Genomic DNA, 18679 nt, shown 5'->3' on the forward strand with positions numbered 1-18679 from the left:
TTTTGTGGTGAATGTGGGGTTTCAGCACTTGTGGGGAGAATTTTGGGGGTGCTCATATTATCAGAGTATAGGAGAACTTTGGATAAACAGCCAAGAGAAAACCAATGAGGGGGTGGATTTGAGGTGCTTAGAACAAGGGATGTCTTGGGAAGTGGATCTCGGGGGTATGTTTGGGGTGATTAGAAATTAGGGGCAGACTATGAGGGTGCACCTAGGGGTTGCAACACTCATGGAAAGATTCTGAGAGGGGGTTTGGAGTGCCCAGTGCAGTTCCTTGGGGAGGAACAGGGTATGGGGGTGGGTTGAGGATCCTTGATGGACATGGCAAGGGGGTGAATTGGGGAGCTTAGAGCCCAGAGGAATCTTGGGGCACTATATATCAAAAGAAATAGGTGATGGAGGGGAGATTAGGGGTTAGAATCTGGTGATGTCTTGGGGGTGGGCTTGGGTGGGGCCCCAACCTGAAAGTGCCCTGAGGGACACAGATCATGGAGACGGGTTTGACAGAGTGAGGACATGGTGGTGTTTTGGGGCTTGATCCTAGGGGAGGTGGGTTTAGGGAATCAGAACTGGGGTCTCTCCCGGGATGGACCATGGGAGGTGAGTTAGGACAGGGCAGAACCAAGGATGTCTTTGGAGGCAGATCTTGGTGGGGTGGGTGTGTGGGGTCAGAGCAAGGCGAGTCTGGGTGGGTCCAGGAGTGGACGAGACTGGGCCCTGAGGGAAGGGAGGACAGAGCCCGCTGGGTAGCGGAAGCTTTACTGCCCACAACACTCCCCACCCCTGCCCCGCGTCAGTAGCACTGTCAGTACACGATGTGGGGGCCCTGCTCCTCACACTCCTCCCACAGGACCCAGCAGGACTGGAAGGCGCACAGCGAGGCCTCAATCCACACCGAGAGGCTCCTGCTGGGCCAGGCCGTCACCCCCGTGCGGGACAGGTTAAATAACTTGCCTCCTTGATATTCACTATGTTAGGGCAGGCCCCGCATCATCTAATTTGATTTATTTATTTTGAAAAAGTTGCAACTGAGTTAAATGTTACCCAATTTCACTCAGAGAGCAAGGTGGTGACAGAGCTGAATGTAGTTCCAGACCTACCCACATCCTTTGTTTACATGATGGAATGATGGAATTCTTCTCTAAACACAGAGAGAAAGCTCAGTGAGCAGCATAGTGCTCCCCTCATGTGCGTCTGATCATGAGGACCGTCCTGCTGATGAGTCAGGCATCAGTGTACGCCTGTAATGAGGGCTGATCTACTTCAGCTGCAAACGTCCAGTTCACACCAGACATTCTGGTGGCTTTTAGGCTCACCTCTCACTCTGGAACTGTATTTGTGGACACTTTCTTTCCTTGTAGATGCTCTCATGAATTGATATTATTTTCTGACTACTTGCCTCTAAGCACCTTACAACTTGAATCTCAAGCCTTTCTTCTCCTTAATTATCTGGTGGAACATTTCTAAGTTACCATTGCAGGGAGCAGGAGGAGGGATCAAGGAGAAGGAGATGGAGGTAGCCCATTTACTTTCCTTACTACAAACAGAAAGTCATTCTGAAAACAGAGTAGAGTAGTCAGCTTTTCTTTATCTGTAGTTCGCAGTGGCATAGAGCTCTTTACGTCCCCGAGGACAACATGAAAATCTCCTTTGGTCTTTTTTTTTCCTGCATCTCCCCATTTCCAGTAAATGAAGCAGTTCTATTTACCAAGATTTTTTTTTTTTTTAAAGATTTTATTTATTTTCTTTTTTCCCCCCAAAGCCCCAGCGGATAGCTGTATGTCGCAGCTGCACATCCTTCCAGTTGCTGCACGTGGGACTCGGCCTCAGGATGAATGGAGAAGTGGTGCCTCGGTGCGCACCCGGGATCCGAACCCGGGCCACCAGCATGGCAGAGCACGCACTTAACCACCAAGCCACAGGGCCGGCCCTACCAAGATTTTAAGTCACCTGGTTATTATGTTTCTTAAAAAGTGACTGGTTATTATGTTTCTAGTGTTCATTTCAAACATATTCCTTATCTCCACCTTTACGTGCATAAATCGACAAACCATATTTTCCACAAAACTCTAGGACAATTTCAACATTGGTGTACCCTGTTTCCTCAAAATGCTTTGAGGCAATCCCTTCTGTTTTCAGTAGCAGAGTTTGAACCTCAACTAACTTTCCTGGCAACAGGTTTATTGAAATTTCAGTTGATCTTCCTGGACAATATTTTGTAGACCTGTCACTGGTTCAAAAGAACCAAAGAAGGAAAACATTCTGCTCACCACACACGAACGTAAGGACATTTTCAGGCACAGGATGGCGCTCACCCCAAAACAGGAGTTCCTATAGTTAGAGCCAGGTGATCTATGAGACCCTTATATCTTTGGAGGGAGGGGTAAAATTTTGAGTGTGTGCTTTAACTTAGTTGAGGATCCACAGTTTCATTAGATTTTTCAAGAGATCCATGTAAAAAAAAAAAAATTAAGGACAATTCTTATAATGAGTTGTGGCTAAAAGTTTTTCCATAGCTCTACTTGCTTTTTTTTCTTAAACAAAGTCTTTTCTCATTCACCTGTAATTGAATGACCAACAGAAAAAGCTAGCCTACTGAGCTGGGTGACCATCTAGAGGATCTCTCCAGGGCTAAATCCTTGCTTAGGAGCTTCTTTCTCTTCTCCTTCTTCCTCGTCCTTTTCTGCTTTCTCCCCCCCCTTCCTCTTCTCCTCCTCCTCATCCTCTTCGTCCTTCTTCTTCTTCCCCTCCACCCACGTCATGCTCCCCCTCCTCTTCCTTCTTCTCCTTCTTCTAGTCGTTATTTTAGCAGGGGTGAGGATGCTCTCCTTCTCCTTCCACATCCCCACTGTCAGCTCTGATAGCCCATGTGTTCCAGGAAAGGCTGGCTTCATGGACATGCAACTTATGCCATTGACAGGACCGTGTTTTCAGAAGTCCCTCAAGTTTGGTTTAATACTCTGCTGTCACAGTCTTGAAATTCTTAATATTTTTTGAACAAGGATCCCTTACATTTTATTTTCTCCTGGACAGTGTATATTATGTAGCTAGTCCTAGTTGCAGGTTTCACAGTTTGTAGCTTTCTACTATCCTTGAGCTACTCCTCTGGGTTCTTTCTCCATCAGGTAGAGGCTCTGCCTGGTTGTGAACCAGTAAACCCACAAGCGCCTTGTTCAGAAGATGTTCATCTTTTGCTCTGGCCTGACTCAGGCAGTCAGATTGGCTGTGATCTTCCTTCTCTGTAAACACACAATATTCAGTCATTTTTGCCTCTTCACTTATCAGTAGCTCCGTTCTATTCATCTGGATATTTCTGGATCTCACACAGGTCACTGAGCTTGTGAGTCAAGACTATTTCAGATCCCACAGGCCGTCATTAGTGACATGCAACAAATGAGTTCTTCTGCAAGTGAAACCCTCAAGTCCTATTTCCTGCTGTGTCTTTATACATCTGAAATTGCCAAATTCTGTTCTTTTTCCTTCCATTTTTCTCTGTTCTGGTAACCACCACTTGTTCTCTCTCTGAGGTTTTCTGGGTGTAGAAGAACATGAAGACATCTCCTAAGTCACCTCACTGCTGTCATACAAATAAATATTCTGGTTACAGAGTGTTTCCTTCTAGACATTTCTTGAAAGGACTGCAACTAACCCCTGACTCCTCTTCTCCAGGGAAGGCCATTGACATTCTTGGAAGGAAAGTCTGAGGTAGAGATGAATCAGACTTGCAATGAAGTGAAACATTTGCATTTTAGGGAACATCTCAGCTGGATTTTCTGCATGAACTCTGTACACACACATCACTAGCAGTTTCACAGAAAGATTGCATACGGTGTCTTTGCATCTGATCTTTATCCTTAGAACATCCTTCTTACAACAGCCTTATTGCTTGTTCTCTTCCTCCTTCAGTTTGTTTCTAAAAAAGTCACTTTTCATGAGTTCTTTGTTGGTGTTACTATTTAAAATTTGAACACCCTTTCCTCTAAACCCCATTTTCTTTATTTTTTTCTATAACAGTGCCATTTGAAACACCGTTTACTTACTCACAATACTGTCTATCTCTGTCAACTAGAATGTGAATGCCAGAAGGGCAGGGGGTCTGAAGGTTTTGTTCATTTCTGCATCTGCAGTGCCTAATCACATGATATGTTGAGCATCAATAAATACTTGTTTATGAATATCTAGCTTGATGTCCACCATGACTTGAGAGGGTGACAGAACCGATACTGTTAATCCCACTTACAAATGGGGAAAAGTGGTAACTCATGGTTAAGGGTCATTATATTTCATCTATAACAATTATTAGTGTATTCAACAATTGTTTATTAAGTATTTACAATTCTCGGTAACGGAGATATAGGTACCAAAACAATTTGTCACTATCGAGCTGGCCTTGTGGCGTAGCGGTTAAGTGAGCACACTCCGCCGCTGGCGGCCCGTGTTCAGATCCCGGGCGCACAATGATGCACTGATGCACCGCTTGTCAGGCCATGCTGTGGCGGCGTCCCATATAAAGTAGAGGAAGATGGGCACGGATGTTAGCCCAGGGCCAGTCTTCCTCAGCAAAAAGAGGAGGATTGTCATAGCTGTTAGCTCAGGGCTGATCTTCCTCACACACATAAAAAAGAATTTGTCACTATCTTTCTAAAACTAATACTATAGTAAGTTGTAGTGACTCATTATTGAAAAGAAACAAGAATTGCGAGGAGTTTCAAAAGAAACAAAGTATGAGAGAAAGGGCAAAAAATAAAAGCATCTCAAGAGAAAGGAAGAGGGGATTCAGCTCTAGTTGTGACATGAAGGAGATAAAAAGCCATAGGGTTTGGAATACCTCTAATAGACACAAGCTGTGATTCATAACTTAAATACGAACTATGAAAACTTACTCCTTTTCTTTATCAATACATTACATCATTGCTGTAGATGGTCCTCAAAATGCTAAGTAAGATTTGATTTGATTTGATGATTATTTGTTCAATCATTTGGCATATGTTTATGGGACCACTGTGACAGTGCTTTTTTAAAGTGTGATTCTGGGAACATCTGCATCAGAATTTTCTGGATAATTGTTGCATATGATGATCCCAGTATCCCACATAAGACTTTATGAAATGAATGTTCTGCGACTTTTATTGAATAACAAGCTTCCAAAGCAACTGCTTTGTACACTAAAGTTCAAAAGTACTAATTCTCCTAAGCATATTACATCATGAAAAGCTCCGTGGAGACACAGACACGAGTAAAACATTGCAAGTAATTCATTTTTCATGCTTACACTGTTTTTTCCTTTTCTTTGTAAAATCAGTGTATAAACATATGCTGAGAAGTCACAGTACAATAGTGAACTGGACTTTGTCCCTCTCCCTGAAGAACTAAAATATGAGTAGAAAGTAGATTCACTATGATGATGTAATGTCCCAGTGAACAAATTAGCAGTATATAGAGTGCGCTGGAAGCAGAAAGCCTGAAGGGATTAATTCCAGCTCACACACGATGTGAGTGGAGTGAGGCATGCTTCACAAAGGACTGGGCTTTGAACTAGGTTTTATAGGATGTGTAGAGTTCGAGAGGCAAAAAATAGTGCAGGGATATAGGGAATACGTACCACGGTTGTATATGGAAATAGGAAAAGGTATAAGTATAGTTATCTACAGGTATTCCTATAGGTGTAACTGTAGGTATACAGATAGAAATAGAATACTTACAGTGGCAACTGAAATCATGGCTTAGTAGAAGTACAAAGTTGGGTTGTGATGGTATTCATTTAATGACATACGAAGGTTTAGAGAAAAGTTGTTTCAGTCGTCGGTAATGTGATTTGTACCTTCATGCTGCTTTATTTGCATTTGTTTCAAATGCAGGCACAGACTCTCAGAAAATGTCCATCACAAATGAGAGTGCAATAACAGAATTCATTCTCCTGGGGCTCGCAGATCGCCCCGAACTCCAGCCTCTCCTCTTTGTGCTGTTTCTGGTTGTGGACTTTGTCACCCTCATAGGAAACCTGGGCATGATGGTGTTAATCAGACTCGACTCTCGCCTTCACGTGCCCATGGACTTCTTCCTCACTAATTTAGCCTTTGTAGATTTGTGCTAGACCTCGAACGCAACCCCGCAGATGTTGACTAATTTCTTACCAGAAAAGAAGACCGTCACCTTCGCTGGCTGCTTTACACAGTGTGACATATTCATTGCACTTCTCCTGACTGAGAGTCACATGCTGGCAGCAATGACCTATGACCGCTACTTGGCCGTATGCAACCCTCTGCGCTACAGTGCGAAAATGTCCAGGCGCGTCTCCATCTGCTTAGCCACATTTCCTTACGTCTGTGGCTTCTCAGATGGGCTATTCCAGGCCATCCTGACCTTCCACTTGACCTTCTGTAGATCTAGTGTCATCAACCACATCTGCTGTGCAGATTCGCCACTCGTGAAGCTTTCTTGCTCTGATACTTATGTCAAAGATCAGCCATGCTCATACCAGCTGGCTTCAATCTCTCCAACTCTCTCACCATCATCCTGGTGTCCTGTGCCTTCATTATTGCTGCCATCCTCTGGATCAAATCAGCAGAGGGAAGGCACAAGGCATTCTCCACCTGTTGTTCCCAAGTGATGGCTGTTACTCTATCTTATGGAACTCTCTTCTGCATGTATGTAAGACCACCAACAGATAAGACTATCGAAGAATCAAAAATAATAGCTGTCTTCTATACTTTTCTAAGCCCAGTGCCTAATCCATTCACCTACAGTCTGCAGAAAAAGATGTAAAGCTGGCCTTGAAGAATGTGCTCAGATGACATATGGCCACTAGGATGGCAATGCCTCCAATTTCCAATAAACCATAACTGTAAATATTTGGCTCAAATGTCTTTGCATTTTCATGACGAGTGTTGGTGTTCTTTCTGGATATGACACAAGTGTCTCAGCTAAAAAGCTCATGTCTGGGAAGAAATGAGCTGCACTTGTTAGTCTAGGCCCTTATTCCTCAATGTGTGGTCCATGGAGCAGGAGCGAAAGCGTTAACCTTGGAGGTTGTTAGAAACGTAGCATTGCATTCTGTGCCTCAGGTCTACCATACACAGATCTCTGTTTTAACCAAATCCTGGGTGATTTGTAAACACTTTAAATTTTGAGGAGAACTGCTCTAAGTGAAAAGTCCTCGTTAATACTCCCTGAAATGCTGGTGTACTCTTGTTTACAATGGTAAACAGGACAAACATTCTCTCAGCTCAGTTCCTTGAATTTATTCCATTCTTATTACCATCTGTCTTTTGGGGCTAGGAGTCTTTAAGAAACACCCTTCTGCATACCTCTTGGACTTACTAAGTGAAGCCAGAACCTGTGGGTCACAGTAGTAGTTTCCTGTTTCTCGTGAATGTGCTTGTGTAATGGCCCCTGTGGGAATGGGAAGAGAGACGAATAGAGTGATCTTTCTTTTCCTAGACTTGAGTTTGTGGATCTAGTTTGTGGCCTCTGAGCTGTTGGGGCCTGCTTCTTCCCTGTGACTTGTAAGCCTTGGTCCACAGACTCAAGTCTAGGCAAAGAATGAATGCTCTCTGCTTTGAAAAATTTAGAATTTACTTGGGATTATCTTTTATCTTCTCATTTTTTTAAATAAAAGTTTGGATTATTGATTGAGTCTTGCTTCTTTTCTCATATTTCACCAAAACACTGCTTAAGCTGAAACCCACTAAATTTGGTATTTTGTATCGTTCAGTTTTCAATACTTTTTAATATTCCCTGTGACTTTTTAACTTATGGGTTATTTAGAAGAGAGTGCTTAATTACCTTATATTTGGACTTTTAAATGATATATCATTGTTACATATTTGTAACTTAGTTTGTTGTCAGAGAACACAGCCTTATGATTTTAATCTTGAGATTTTATTGACTAGTTTTTTTTTTCCAGGTTTGTTGAGATATAATTGACATATAAAATTGTGTAGGCTTAAGTTGGACAACATGATGATTTCATAAAACTATATATTGTGAAATGATTATCACAATAAGGTTAGTTAGCACTCTATCATCTCACATGATTACAATCTTTTGTTGTTGTCTTAGAGGTGGCCAAATCATTTCAGATCCATTCTCTTAGCACTTGCTAGTACAAAAAAACAGTATTTTTAACTATAGTCACCATGCTGTACATTAGATCTCCAGAACTTATTCATCTTATAACTGGAAGTTTGTACCAGTTGACTGACATCTCCTCACTTTCCCCACCCCTGCCAACCACCATTCTAGTCTCTGGTTCAACAAGTTCAGTTTTTTTAGATTCCATGTAAAGGGGAGATTATACAGTATTTGTCTTTTTCTTCCTTCCTAAAAAAGGAAAAAAATAAAAACATCCTGATTATTAAAAGAATGTGGCATACTAAATATGTCATATTAACACGGTTATATTATACAATTAAAAAGAATCCAAATTCAAAGAGCATCAGCCAATTCGGAATATTCTTGCAATACTATTTAGTTTTAAAACACTAAAACCAAATTCATGCAGACTTGAGGAACTATTATGTAAAATTATTTATGGGTAGACAGGAACCAAAAGGTAATATGTAAAATTATATAACAATAGCTGTTAGTTATGTAGTAGGGGAAATTATATAAAACTTCTGTAAGAGAAGAATATACTAAATCAGAGGTGAGTATTCTTTATTGAGAAAGGATTCTGTTTTGATTGAGGAAACTAATGAAACAAATCATAGAAGAATTAAAATATGTAAAACATTAAGTTCTTTCTTGAAAAAATAAAACACATATGGTTTTATATTCAAGAGAAGTAGACTCAAATATATACCAAAATGCAGCGAGAAAAATCATTGAAATTAGAGATGTGAGTTTCTTTGAGAAGATAATCAGCTTTCGTTAAAGGAAACTATGTAATATATCATATGAAAGTAAATCATTTTCATATTCAAGAAATATATCATAAAGCACTTCCCTTGTTGGTAAGAGTAGCTCAGTGGTGTTCAATATTGATGCCCTAGGAAGTGAAATGAAGAACTTATCTGCTAAGTAATCAAGTGGAAATGAGTTCTTGAGGGAGACAAAATATGACTCTGTATTATTATAAACAGCTGACTTCTGCTTTTGTGTTTCTTATCAATCATCATTTCCAAACTACTTTTTCAATCGTTTCCATTAGACTTTCATTTGATCCCAAACTATGCATATATAAAAAATATTTTGTTATCCAAGAGAATTGCATTCAGGTACCACCAACAAGGGATATCTTTTTTATTGTTTTTGAGACTCATTATTTTATCATGGGGAGACTGTCAAAATAGAACTTTTCTCCATTGTACTAATGTTTCTCATAAACACTGTTCTCAAAGCCTGTTCCACATCCTTGTTCCTCAGGCTGTAGATAAATGGATTCAGTATGGAACCCACAAAAATACAAACACGGCCACAATTTTTCACTTGTTCAACAGTCTGTTCGTTTGCTGGTCTCATGCACATGCCACCATAAAACACAATAACAGCTGTCAGGGGAGCTGCAGGTGGAGAAGTCTTTGTGCTGCCCTTCACTGGAATATGTCTTCATAACTGTGATGAAAGTGAAAATGTAGCAGTTGAGGATGATGAGTGGGGACACTGTGAGTTGAATCTTTGTGGACACAAAGAGGGCAGGTTGCTTTATGTAAGTGTCAGAACATGTCAACATTAAGAGGGGTGGGCCAGCACAGTAGAAATGATTGTTGGGGTTAGGTCCACAAAAGGACAAGTGAGAGGTCAATATTACCTGCATTGTGCCCACCATGGAACCCCAGAGGGAGGGGAAAGTGAGTAGGTAGATGCAACGTGGCCTTGACATTCTGCTGTTGCAATGCGGGGGATTGCAGATTGCCATGTCCCTGTCATAGGCCAAGCCACTGAGCATGTAATACTCAGCAAGGAACAGACTCGTGAGGACTTGAGAAAGCCTTTATGTATTTCATTGACCACTCCTATTTACTACTTAAAACTCTTCATCCAACTAATTCTCCTTCTGCTGCTGCTTCTCTCATTCATTTTCTTTTTATAATTTTATTTATTTATTTTTCCCCCCAAAGCCCCAGTAGATAGTTGTATGTCATAGCTGCACATACTTCTAGTTGCTGTATGTGGGACGCGGCCTCAGCATGGCCAGAGAAGCGGTGCGTCTATGCACGCCCGGGATCAGAACCCGGGCCGCCAGCAGCGGAGTGTGCGCACTCAACCGCTAAGCCACGGGGCTGGCCCTCTCATTCATTTTCTTATTTTTTTTTTTTATCTCAGCTTCCTTGATACCAGAAACAAAGAGAAGAGAAGAGATAAGAGATAAACAGATTTCTTTCTGGATTCCATCCTTGATGTAATAGTTAAAAATTTTCCAGGTGAAGAAAGGGTTTGACAAATTAAGCTTCAATGGTTAGCTCTTGTCCTGTTTTAATTTAAGTATGGGAAGAGCCCTGATAACGTTGTGCCTCTGTTGTCGTTTTTATTCGTACCTCAGTATTAATAATCCAGTGAATAATTTGATCTGGTTGACTGTGAGGAAAGCGAAACTTACCTTTAAATCAAATTTATGCAGGTAAATTTACTTACAATAAAATATAATAATTTTAGTGCAGTTTGACGAATGTGCTCAGCCATGAAATCATAATTCAAGTTGTCAAGGCTGCTGTGCAGGTAGGGAGAGGGGTGGGGATAGGGAATGTAAAAAGGACACAGGGGCTGGCCCGGTGGCACAAGCGGTTAAGTGCGCGTGCTCCGCTGCAGCAGCCAGGGGTTCGCCAGTTCGGATCCGGATGCGCAGCGATGCACCGCCTGGCAAACTATGCTGTGGTGGCATCCCATATAAAGTGGAGGAAGGTGGGCATGGATGTTAGCCCAGGGCCAGTCTTCCTCAGCAAAAAAAAAAAAGAGGAGGATTGGCAGATGTTAGCACAGGGCTGATCTACTCACACACAAAAAAAAGACACAAAGCTCACTCCTTTTAGCAACATTGTGACATGTTTACTTGAATAAATGGATTAATTTTCCTAGAACTGTTGCAAGACTTTGGTAAATATCCAGAGTTCTCAAGAGTTGATTTTGACAACTTTTGCCAGTGTTCTCATTGCTTTTTTGGAGAAACAGGTTTTGGGAGGTCATCACTCTGCCCTTCAGGAAGTTAATCTCTATATATGCAATGCTTTTGAGATTCATTTAACTTGCATTAGTAGTTTGTTCATTTTTTGCTGAGTGGTATTCCATTATATGGGTATATCACAATTTGTTTATCTATGCATTTGTCAACATATATCTGAGTTTCTTTGTGGGTATACGTCTTCTTTTCTCTTGTATAAATACGCTTACTGGGCTATAGTTTTATATGGCACTTAATTTACGAGACATTTTATAAGGAACAACCAGTTTTCCAAAGTCATTAAATTATTTTATACGCCATCAAGTGACATATTATGAAATTTACAATTACTTCACGTTGTCATTGTCTATCTTTTTCTTGCTAATCTTTTTAATTCTTGCCATTGATGTGACTGTGAAGTGGTATCCAGCTGTAGTTAGGATTTGCATTTTCTTGACAGTTATGGTTGCTGACATTCTTTTCACATGGTTATTGGCTATTCGCAAACCTTCTTTTATGAACTCTCTGTTCACCTCATAGACTTTTTTTTTTTGGTTAGGATGGTTATAATTTGAGCAGTTTATTGTGGATAATCTTCATGTATTCTGAATACAAGTCCTTGTCAGAATAACTGAATGTGAATATTTTTCCTAGTCTGTGGCTTTCCTCGTCTTTCTGCTCCTCAAATCTCTCACCTGCTGTACCTTCCTACTCCTCACTATCATTAGATAACCTCATTTCAGTGTTTATAGAGAAAAATTTAAGCTTTCTGATTGGGATTCCCTGTTCTTTACTATATTAAAATTGCAAAACTTATCTGCATGTATTTTCCTCCTTCCACAGTATTAAAAAAGTGATGGTTAAATTCTTTACGTGTGCTGAAGATCTCACACACAGTACCAAGCAGTGTCTACCAGAGTTAGGTAGGGTTATTGGCCTCAAAGGAGAATCTAGTTCCCAAAGCATTAAATTAAGGTTATGCCCTTGATGAACAAAGAGTATTTTAATTGGTTTTTAAAATTTATTTAAAAAATTCTCTATGGAATATACTTAGCAAATACATTATAAATCTTCCCACTGTGCTTTTACAAAATATGGTAAATCAGCTTTTACAGGTAGGTTATTTTCTACATTTGTTCGCAAAAATATGTTTTGTTCTTTTGTGTGGAGATTAGTATCCTCTAAATGTGGAAAAAATTGCATCTAAAGCAGGATGCTTTAGATCCTGCCGTCATTTTCTTCATAATCCTTGCTTCTGACTGACATGATGTTATACGTTTTTATCTATGTGTTTAATATCTGTTCCTCCTCCTACAACATGTGCTCCATGAGGACGGGGAATTTGTTCACTGCTGCAACTACAGATCCTAGAACAGAAAAATATCAAATTTTGCAGTGTACGTGAATAAATGAGTGGGTAAATTTATAAAGCAGAGAGAACAAGTCTTCATTCTGTACCTTCTGAGCCATATATCAAGAGTTAAATTTCACTAAATTCAGTGTCCTCTTTAAGAAATTAAGTCAGACGACTATAGGTTTCAAGAGAAAATGCTGTGCTGAACATTTATCTTCTATTTTATATCTGAAACAATAGGACATCACAGCGCAAGGGACCCTAGAAATCCAACTTCCTTTGTCCATTTGAATGATGTTGATGATGTGCTGCTTTTCCTGTCTAATTTTCACTTTTTTGGCTTTTTTTCCCAAAACATTTGGAAAAAATATCAAATATGAAGTTCCCCAAGAAGACAGTTATAAATGTATACATATGTATATATAATATGTAATATTATAACATATTATCTATTAATTAATATAAACTACAACTATATGTAAATACATTATATATACATGAGAGAGAGTGAATGTGTTTGCGTGTTTGAGATGTATATATATATAGAGAGAGAGAACAGAGATAGAGTGTGAAAATATTTACATAGAAATCTTGATGTGTGTGTTGAAAAGAGAAGAGTAATTTCCTCATAGATGAATTGATCAATAAGTAAGTGATAAAATGGATGGAATAAAATAATAAAAGCAGAATCTGGATCAGACAGAATTCCTCACTTTCTTTGTCACTGTCAGTTTTCAAGGGCTAAGAAAATGTCTTCTCAAAACCACACTGTAGTGAGGGAATTCATTCTCTTGGGACTCACAGAGGATCCAGTGCTAGAAAAGATCCTGTTTGGGGTGTTTCTGGTGATCTACCTAATCACACTGGCAGGGAATCTGTGCATGATCCTGCTGATCAAGACCAATTCCCACCTCCAAACGCCCATGTATTTCTTCCTTAGCCACCTCTCCTTTGTAGACATTTGTTATTCCTCCAACATTACTCCAAATATGCTGCATAATTTCCTCTCAGACCAGAAGACCATCTCCTATGCTGGATGCTTCATGCAGTGTCTTCTCTTCATTGCGCTGGTGATCACTGAGTTATATATCCTTGCTTCCATGGCAGTGGATCGCTATGTTGCCATTCGCAGCCCTTTACATTACAGCACCAAAATGCCCAGGAACATTTGTATCTCTCTAGTCATGGTCCCTTATACTTTTGGCTTCCTCAGTGGACTCTCTCAGACACTGCTGACTTTTCACTTGTCCTTCTGTGGCTCCCTTGAAATCCATCATTTCTACCGTGCTGACCCTCCTCTTCTAATGTTGGCCTGCTCTGACACCTATGTCAAGAAGACGGCAATGTTTGTAGTCGCTGATTTTACTCTCTCAAGCTCCCTCTTCATCATTCTCCTGTCCTACCTTTTCATTATTACAGCTGTCTGGAGGATCCGTTCTGCTAAAGGCAGGCACACAGCCTTTTCTACCTGTGCTTCCCACCTTACAACAGTCACCATATTTTATGGAACCCTCTGCTGCATGTACTTAAGGCCCCCATCTGAGACGTCTATAGAGGAGTCCAAAATAATTGCAGTCTTCTATACGTTTTTGAGCCCAATGCTGAACCCATTGATCTACAGTCTAAGGAACAAGGATGTGATCCATGCCATGCAGCAAATGATTAAGGGAAATCTCTTTCATAAAATTGCAGTTTAAGCATGTGTTCATTTGTCATTACTAAGTGTCAGTGATGACGTGGTGACTCCCTTCAAAGAACAAACCTACTATTCTATAGTCATGATTTGTTTATCTTCATGAACTGTCAATGACATTAGCTAAATTCTCCGCAAAATTAATACCTTCAAGACAAGTTGTTTTAATAAAAACTGTAATATTGAAATTAAACAATATTTTCTTTAGCAGAGAACCTCTAAAAATAAAATGGGCAGTATCCAATAATTCCATATAATACTTTAATATCTTTACTTACTTGGGGATAAATCTTGTAATTAACTCACTCTGAGGGAAACACTGGAAATCCATCTTCTCTGAGTTATGTGGTCTACAGAGCCATAGTGACGTTCAAAGCAGGGGGATTAGTTTTGCACTTTTTTTTACTTATGAAATTATTTCTTCTTCAAGTGTGGTGTAGAACAATGTCTCTGGTGCCTGATTAATTACTGGAATCACCTCAGGGAAATTTTAAATACATAGATCACACATAGGTTAAAACATTTTGTAAATTCTCCCACAACCCGAATCATACACATCCTAAAAACTTTTTGTCTATTTATAAATACTGGTTATGATTCTCAGTTTTGAAAATAAACTGTCAACACCTGTTTGTGAGTTTCCAGGAATATGGATTGAATTCAAGCACAGTATAGTATAAAGCATTCTAGGTATATTTTTTATGTAATTGCACTGAGTTAGGTCTAATTTATTAAGAGTTAATACAGTCTGTGAAGTGGCTTCTGCAACCTGAGAGGGCCCTGAAACAGTATATAGATAAGTAGGTGTTTACATATCTTTTTGGAGGAGAACACTCGATTCTTACTTTGGTTCATAAAACTGGCTGTGACATTATTCTCTAGATAAGTCTGTTCCAGTAGTTCTCAAAATTTCTATTGAGAAAATCTTCAGTAAAGAAGGTTATATAAAGAGATACATAAATCATCCTCATTAATCTATGCACTATTATTCAACTAGATGGCTGCATATTGAGACATATATTAAAATTTCTTTAAATTGTCTTAAATGTCTGGTATTCTAATATTGTGTGCCTTGATTTTAACTTAGACCGTGATACTAAATGTTCACATGAAATCAACTGCTATATTTACTCTGTGTTCAAATAATTTTCCAGAAAATCACTCAGATGACATACAGTTTTAGAAAACTGAGCTCTCTTCTTAAGTCTCAGTTGATTGAATAAGGCTGATTCTATCAAACATGTTCACTATAAATAACTGAAAATACAGACAGTGGTGAGGAAGTAACATTTGTCAGTGATGTGTCCTAAACCAATGGACAACTTCTGTTTGAATTTTCTTATATTTTTCTTAATAAATTGGTGTGTGTATGTATTCTTCTAATTCCTAAAACGAAATTGGAATCATTTGCCATATGCAAGGTTTAACATTGATTTTCACTTGAGAGTATAATGTTTGTATTTTCATATAGACTAAATATTTCTAGTGAACATTATTTTCAGTGTGGTATAATACACAAAATTAAATCATACTTGAAGTTAATTACAAAAATAATACATAGTTGTAGAGAAGCAAATTGAAAAATACTAAAAGATTTTTAAATTTTGCAATAAAATTTAGTTTCAATTTTGGAATGAAAGTAAAATTTACTTGCAATCCCCTATTAAAAGAGAGTTGTTCTCTGCATTTGGTTAATTTTTTTCCACTTTATCTTGCAAACAATTATTCCATCGTGTTGATATATCCTATTGTTATTATGATTGACTCGTATATCTACTTCCATATCCCTCTTGTTATTTCTCTAGGATAGATTCCTAAATGTGGAATTGCTGACTTAAATGCTTTGAACACTTTTAAAGCCCTTGTTAAATTTTTCTATGGGTAAATTTTTCTCCAGAAAGCATCAACCATTTACATGTATGATTAATAATGTTTGAAAGTAACCATTTCACTGTACTTATATTAATATTAAGAAATATTATTTAAGATAATTAGCTTCTTTATTGTCTCAACTGAAATTCTTAGGCAAGGTTTCTATTTGAATTTGAACAGAAAAAGAATTGAAATATATGCTTAACAAATGAAATATATGCATCAGCTTGATGATTACAGTTCATGTTGTTTCCAATATTCTTCACATGAAGAATATTTACATTTTTATTGGGAAAATTTTTGTCTCTTTTTGTTTTGCTTTGTGGATTTTCTCCATCCTAAAATTAAATAAGCAAGTATCTATATTATGTTATTGATTTTTTGTGGCTATATATTATAGGAATACCTTGAGTTATTCTAGATACAATTTTGTTGTATGTTGTACTATCGTATATAACTTGTTCTCTCACATTTTAACCCATTTCCTTCTATTTATTAAGCAACGCTTTACTTTTCATTAATTTGTGACGTTATCTTCATTGTATACTGAATGAATCCATTTCTATTTTTTCTTTGACCAATCTGTATACATATTTTAAACCAAATTCTTATAATTAATGTAGATTTAAAATGTTTCAATTTCTTTTTTTGTGTGTGAGGAAGATCAGCCCTGAGCTAACATCTGATGCCAATCCCCCTCATTTTTGCCGAGGAAGATTGACCCTGGGCTAACATCCATGCCCATCTTCCTCTACTTTATATGGGACGCCACCACAGCATGGCTTGACAAGCGTTGCGTCGGTGCGTGCCCGGGATCAGAACCTACAAACTCCGGGCCGACAAAGTTATGCCACCGGGCAGGCCCCCTAAATGTTTCAATTTCTAGTAGAGAAATTCCATCTTTGTTATTTTTGCTTTTCAAATTTACATTAGGAGAATGAAAATCAGATGCTTTTAGCTACCTGATATTTTTAACTCAGAAATTATGCATACAATAGTTCAATTTAGAAGAATATGCACACATATACAATATCATATGTGGCGACACATACAACACACACCCATAGTAAATTATGTGAAAAATGTAGAAAAATATTTTAGTATTAATTGTATTGTTATAGTTTGGTCCCCAGATCCGATGGGGAGATGTATGGCACGGAGGCCACAGAGAGGACTGCTTAGGGCTGAAAGGTTACAGGTGAGTTAAGTATTTTTACTAGAAAGGTGGAGAGGTGATGGTGGCCTATAAATGAGGAGAAAAGCATACAACTTTGGCACATTAATGCTATTTATTTATTAACAGTTGTACACATACATTTATTTTTGCACCATCCCAGTGTCCATGATGCAATATAGTTTCCACAAAGATATCTAAATAGAGAATCTTATCTGTATCTGGATTTGCTTTTTGCCAACAACTATCCCCCAAAAGAACTGTCATGTCCACACATAACTCCTCAACTGTGAGTCATTCAATCACTGAAAACAATCCTCAAAAACAATTTGATCAAAATTCAAATAAATATTAAACATTTCAATAATCAGAAGAAAATGTCTCTGAGCTTAATAGCAGACTGAGAAATTCCCAATAGAAAAGTTACTTCATTTTGACCATAAAATAATTTAAAATAAGCAGCTCTAACAATTTGACAAAGATTTTGTCACACATAAGATAAAGTGATAATAATACTAAGATACAGTAAGTTTATAGAAATCATTTGAAGCATTGAACACCAACATATAAATGCATTTCAAAGGCTATGAACTGAAAATTAATAAAAATACAAAAATGCTAAAATTAATGAATAAACTGTTAGTAATCAAAAATATGAATTGAAATATTATTCTGTCTAGTATCTACATTTAAGAGATTTCAAAAAACTGCACTTTTATACATTGATGTTAGAAAAATAAAATTATACAATTTCTCTGGAAATTCATCTCACCTTGTTTTTAAGAGTCAAAAATGTTTGTATAGTTTTACTCAGGCATTCCAATTTTAAAAACGTGCTGAAGGTATAATAAGAAACATGGGAGATTTTCCTAAGATTTTTTTTATAATTGAGGAAAGGGAAACAAGTGATATATTAACACAAGCAGCCCTCATTTTGCGTGGTGCTGGTAAACTGGACCATCTACAGACTGGAAATGTGTCTTTGCTTTCATGGAACTCAGTTTCCATAGCACTATGCAAAGTGAGGACTCCTGCATTTAATAACCGGTTAAGCATAGGCAGTATGATGGCTGTAAATAACTAGAACCCCTGGAAGGGTGTGTTGGTTGTGACTCTAAGGAGAGTATGACTATTGCATGACAAATTTTTGCATTAGAATGTTATACACACATTAAAATGAAGACGTTCTCAGTTAAGACACAGGCAAATTATTTTATACTGCTTTTTATGAAAAAGAAACGGTGCAACGATATATACACTATGCTAACTTTGCAAAATACTAGGATTAAGGAAAAGTGAAACTTTATATCTGTGTACCAATTCCCCATGACAAAAAATTATTGCTTTTATAATCAAGAAACAAACAACAAAGTGCATATTTCCAATATCATCCAGATCCCAGGATATAAAATTAAAAGATCTTTATTTATTAATGTTAGAATTGGAATATGAAAGTAGGAAAAAGTAGGGATTCAAAACCTGTTCTAG

General features: G+C 38.2%; 1 protein-coding gene and 1 pseudogene across 1 annotated transcript; both read left to right on the forward strand.

The window, feature by feature from the left end:
• The window catches only part of LOC131402363 (olfactory receptor 5M11-like), a 35291-nt pseudogene extending 27417 nt beyond the window's left edge, over positions 1-7874 (forward strand).
• Positions 7875-12984: 5110 nt separating this feature from the next.
• LOC131402364 (olfactory receptor 5M10-like) lies at positions 12985-14423 on the forward strand. The gene has a single exon (XM_058537170.1). It carries the CDS (start codon positions 13202-13204, stop codon positions 14147-14149), a length of 948 nt encoding a protein of 315 aa, XP_058393153.1. The 5' UTR covers positions 12985-13201; the 3' UTR covers positions 14150-14423.
• The last annotated feature ends 4256 nt before the right edge of the window (positions 14424-18679 follow it).

Source organism: Diceros bicornis, unplaced genomic scaffold, assembly GCF_020826845.1.
Source record: "Diceros bicornis minor isolate mBicDic1 unplaced genomic scaffold, mDicBic1.mat.cur d_74_multi, whole genome shotgun sequence".
NCBI lineage: Eukaryota > Metazoa > Chordata > Mammalia > Perissodactyla > Rhinocerotidae > Diceros > Diceros bicornis.

Excerpts from the sequence above, each read along its gene's own strand:
- LOC131402364 (XM_058537170.1), top strand. The coding sequence starts at position 13,202 with ATGTCTTCTCAAAACCACACTGTAGTGAGGGAATTCATTCTCTTGGGA.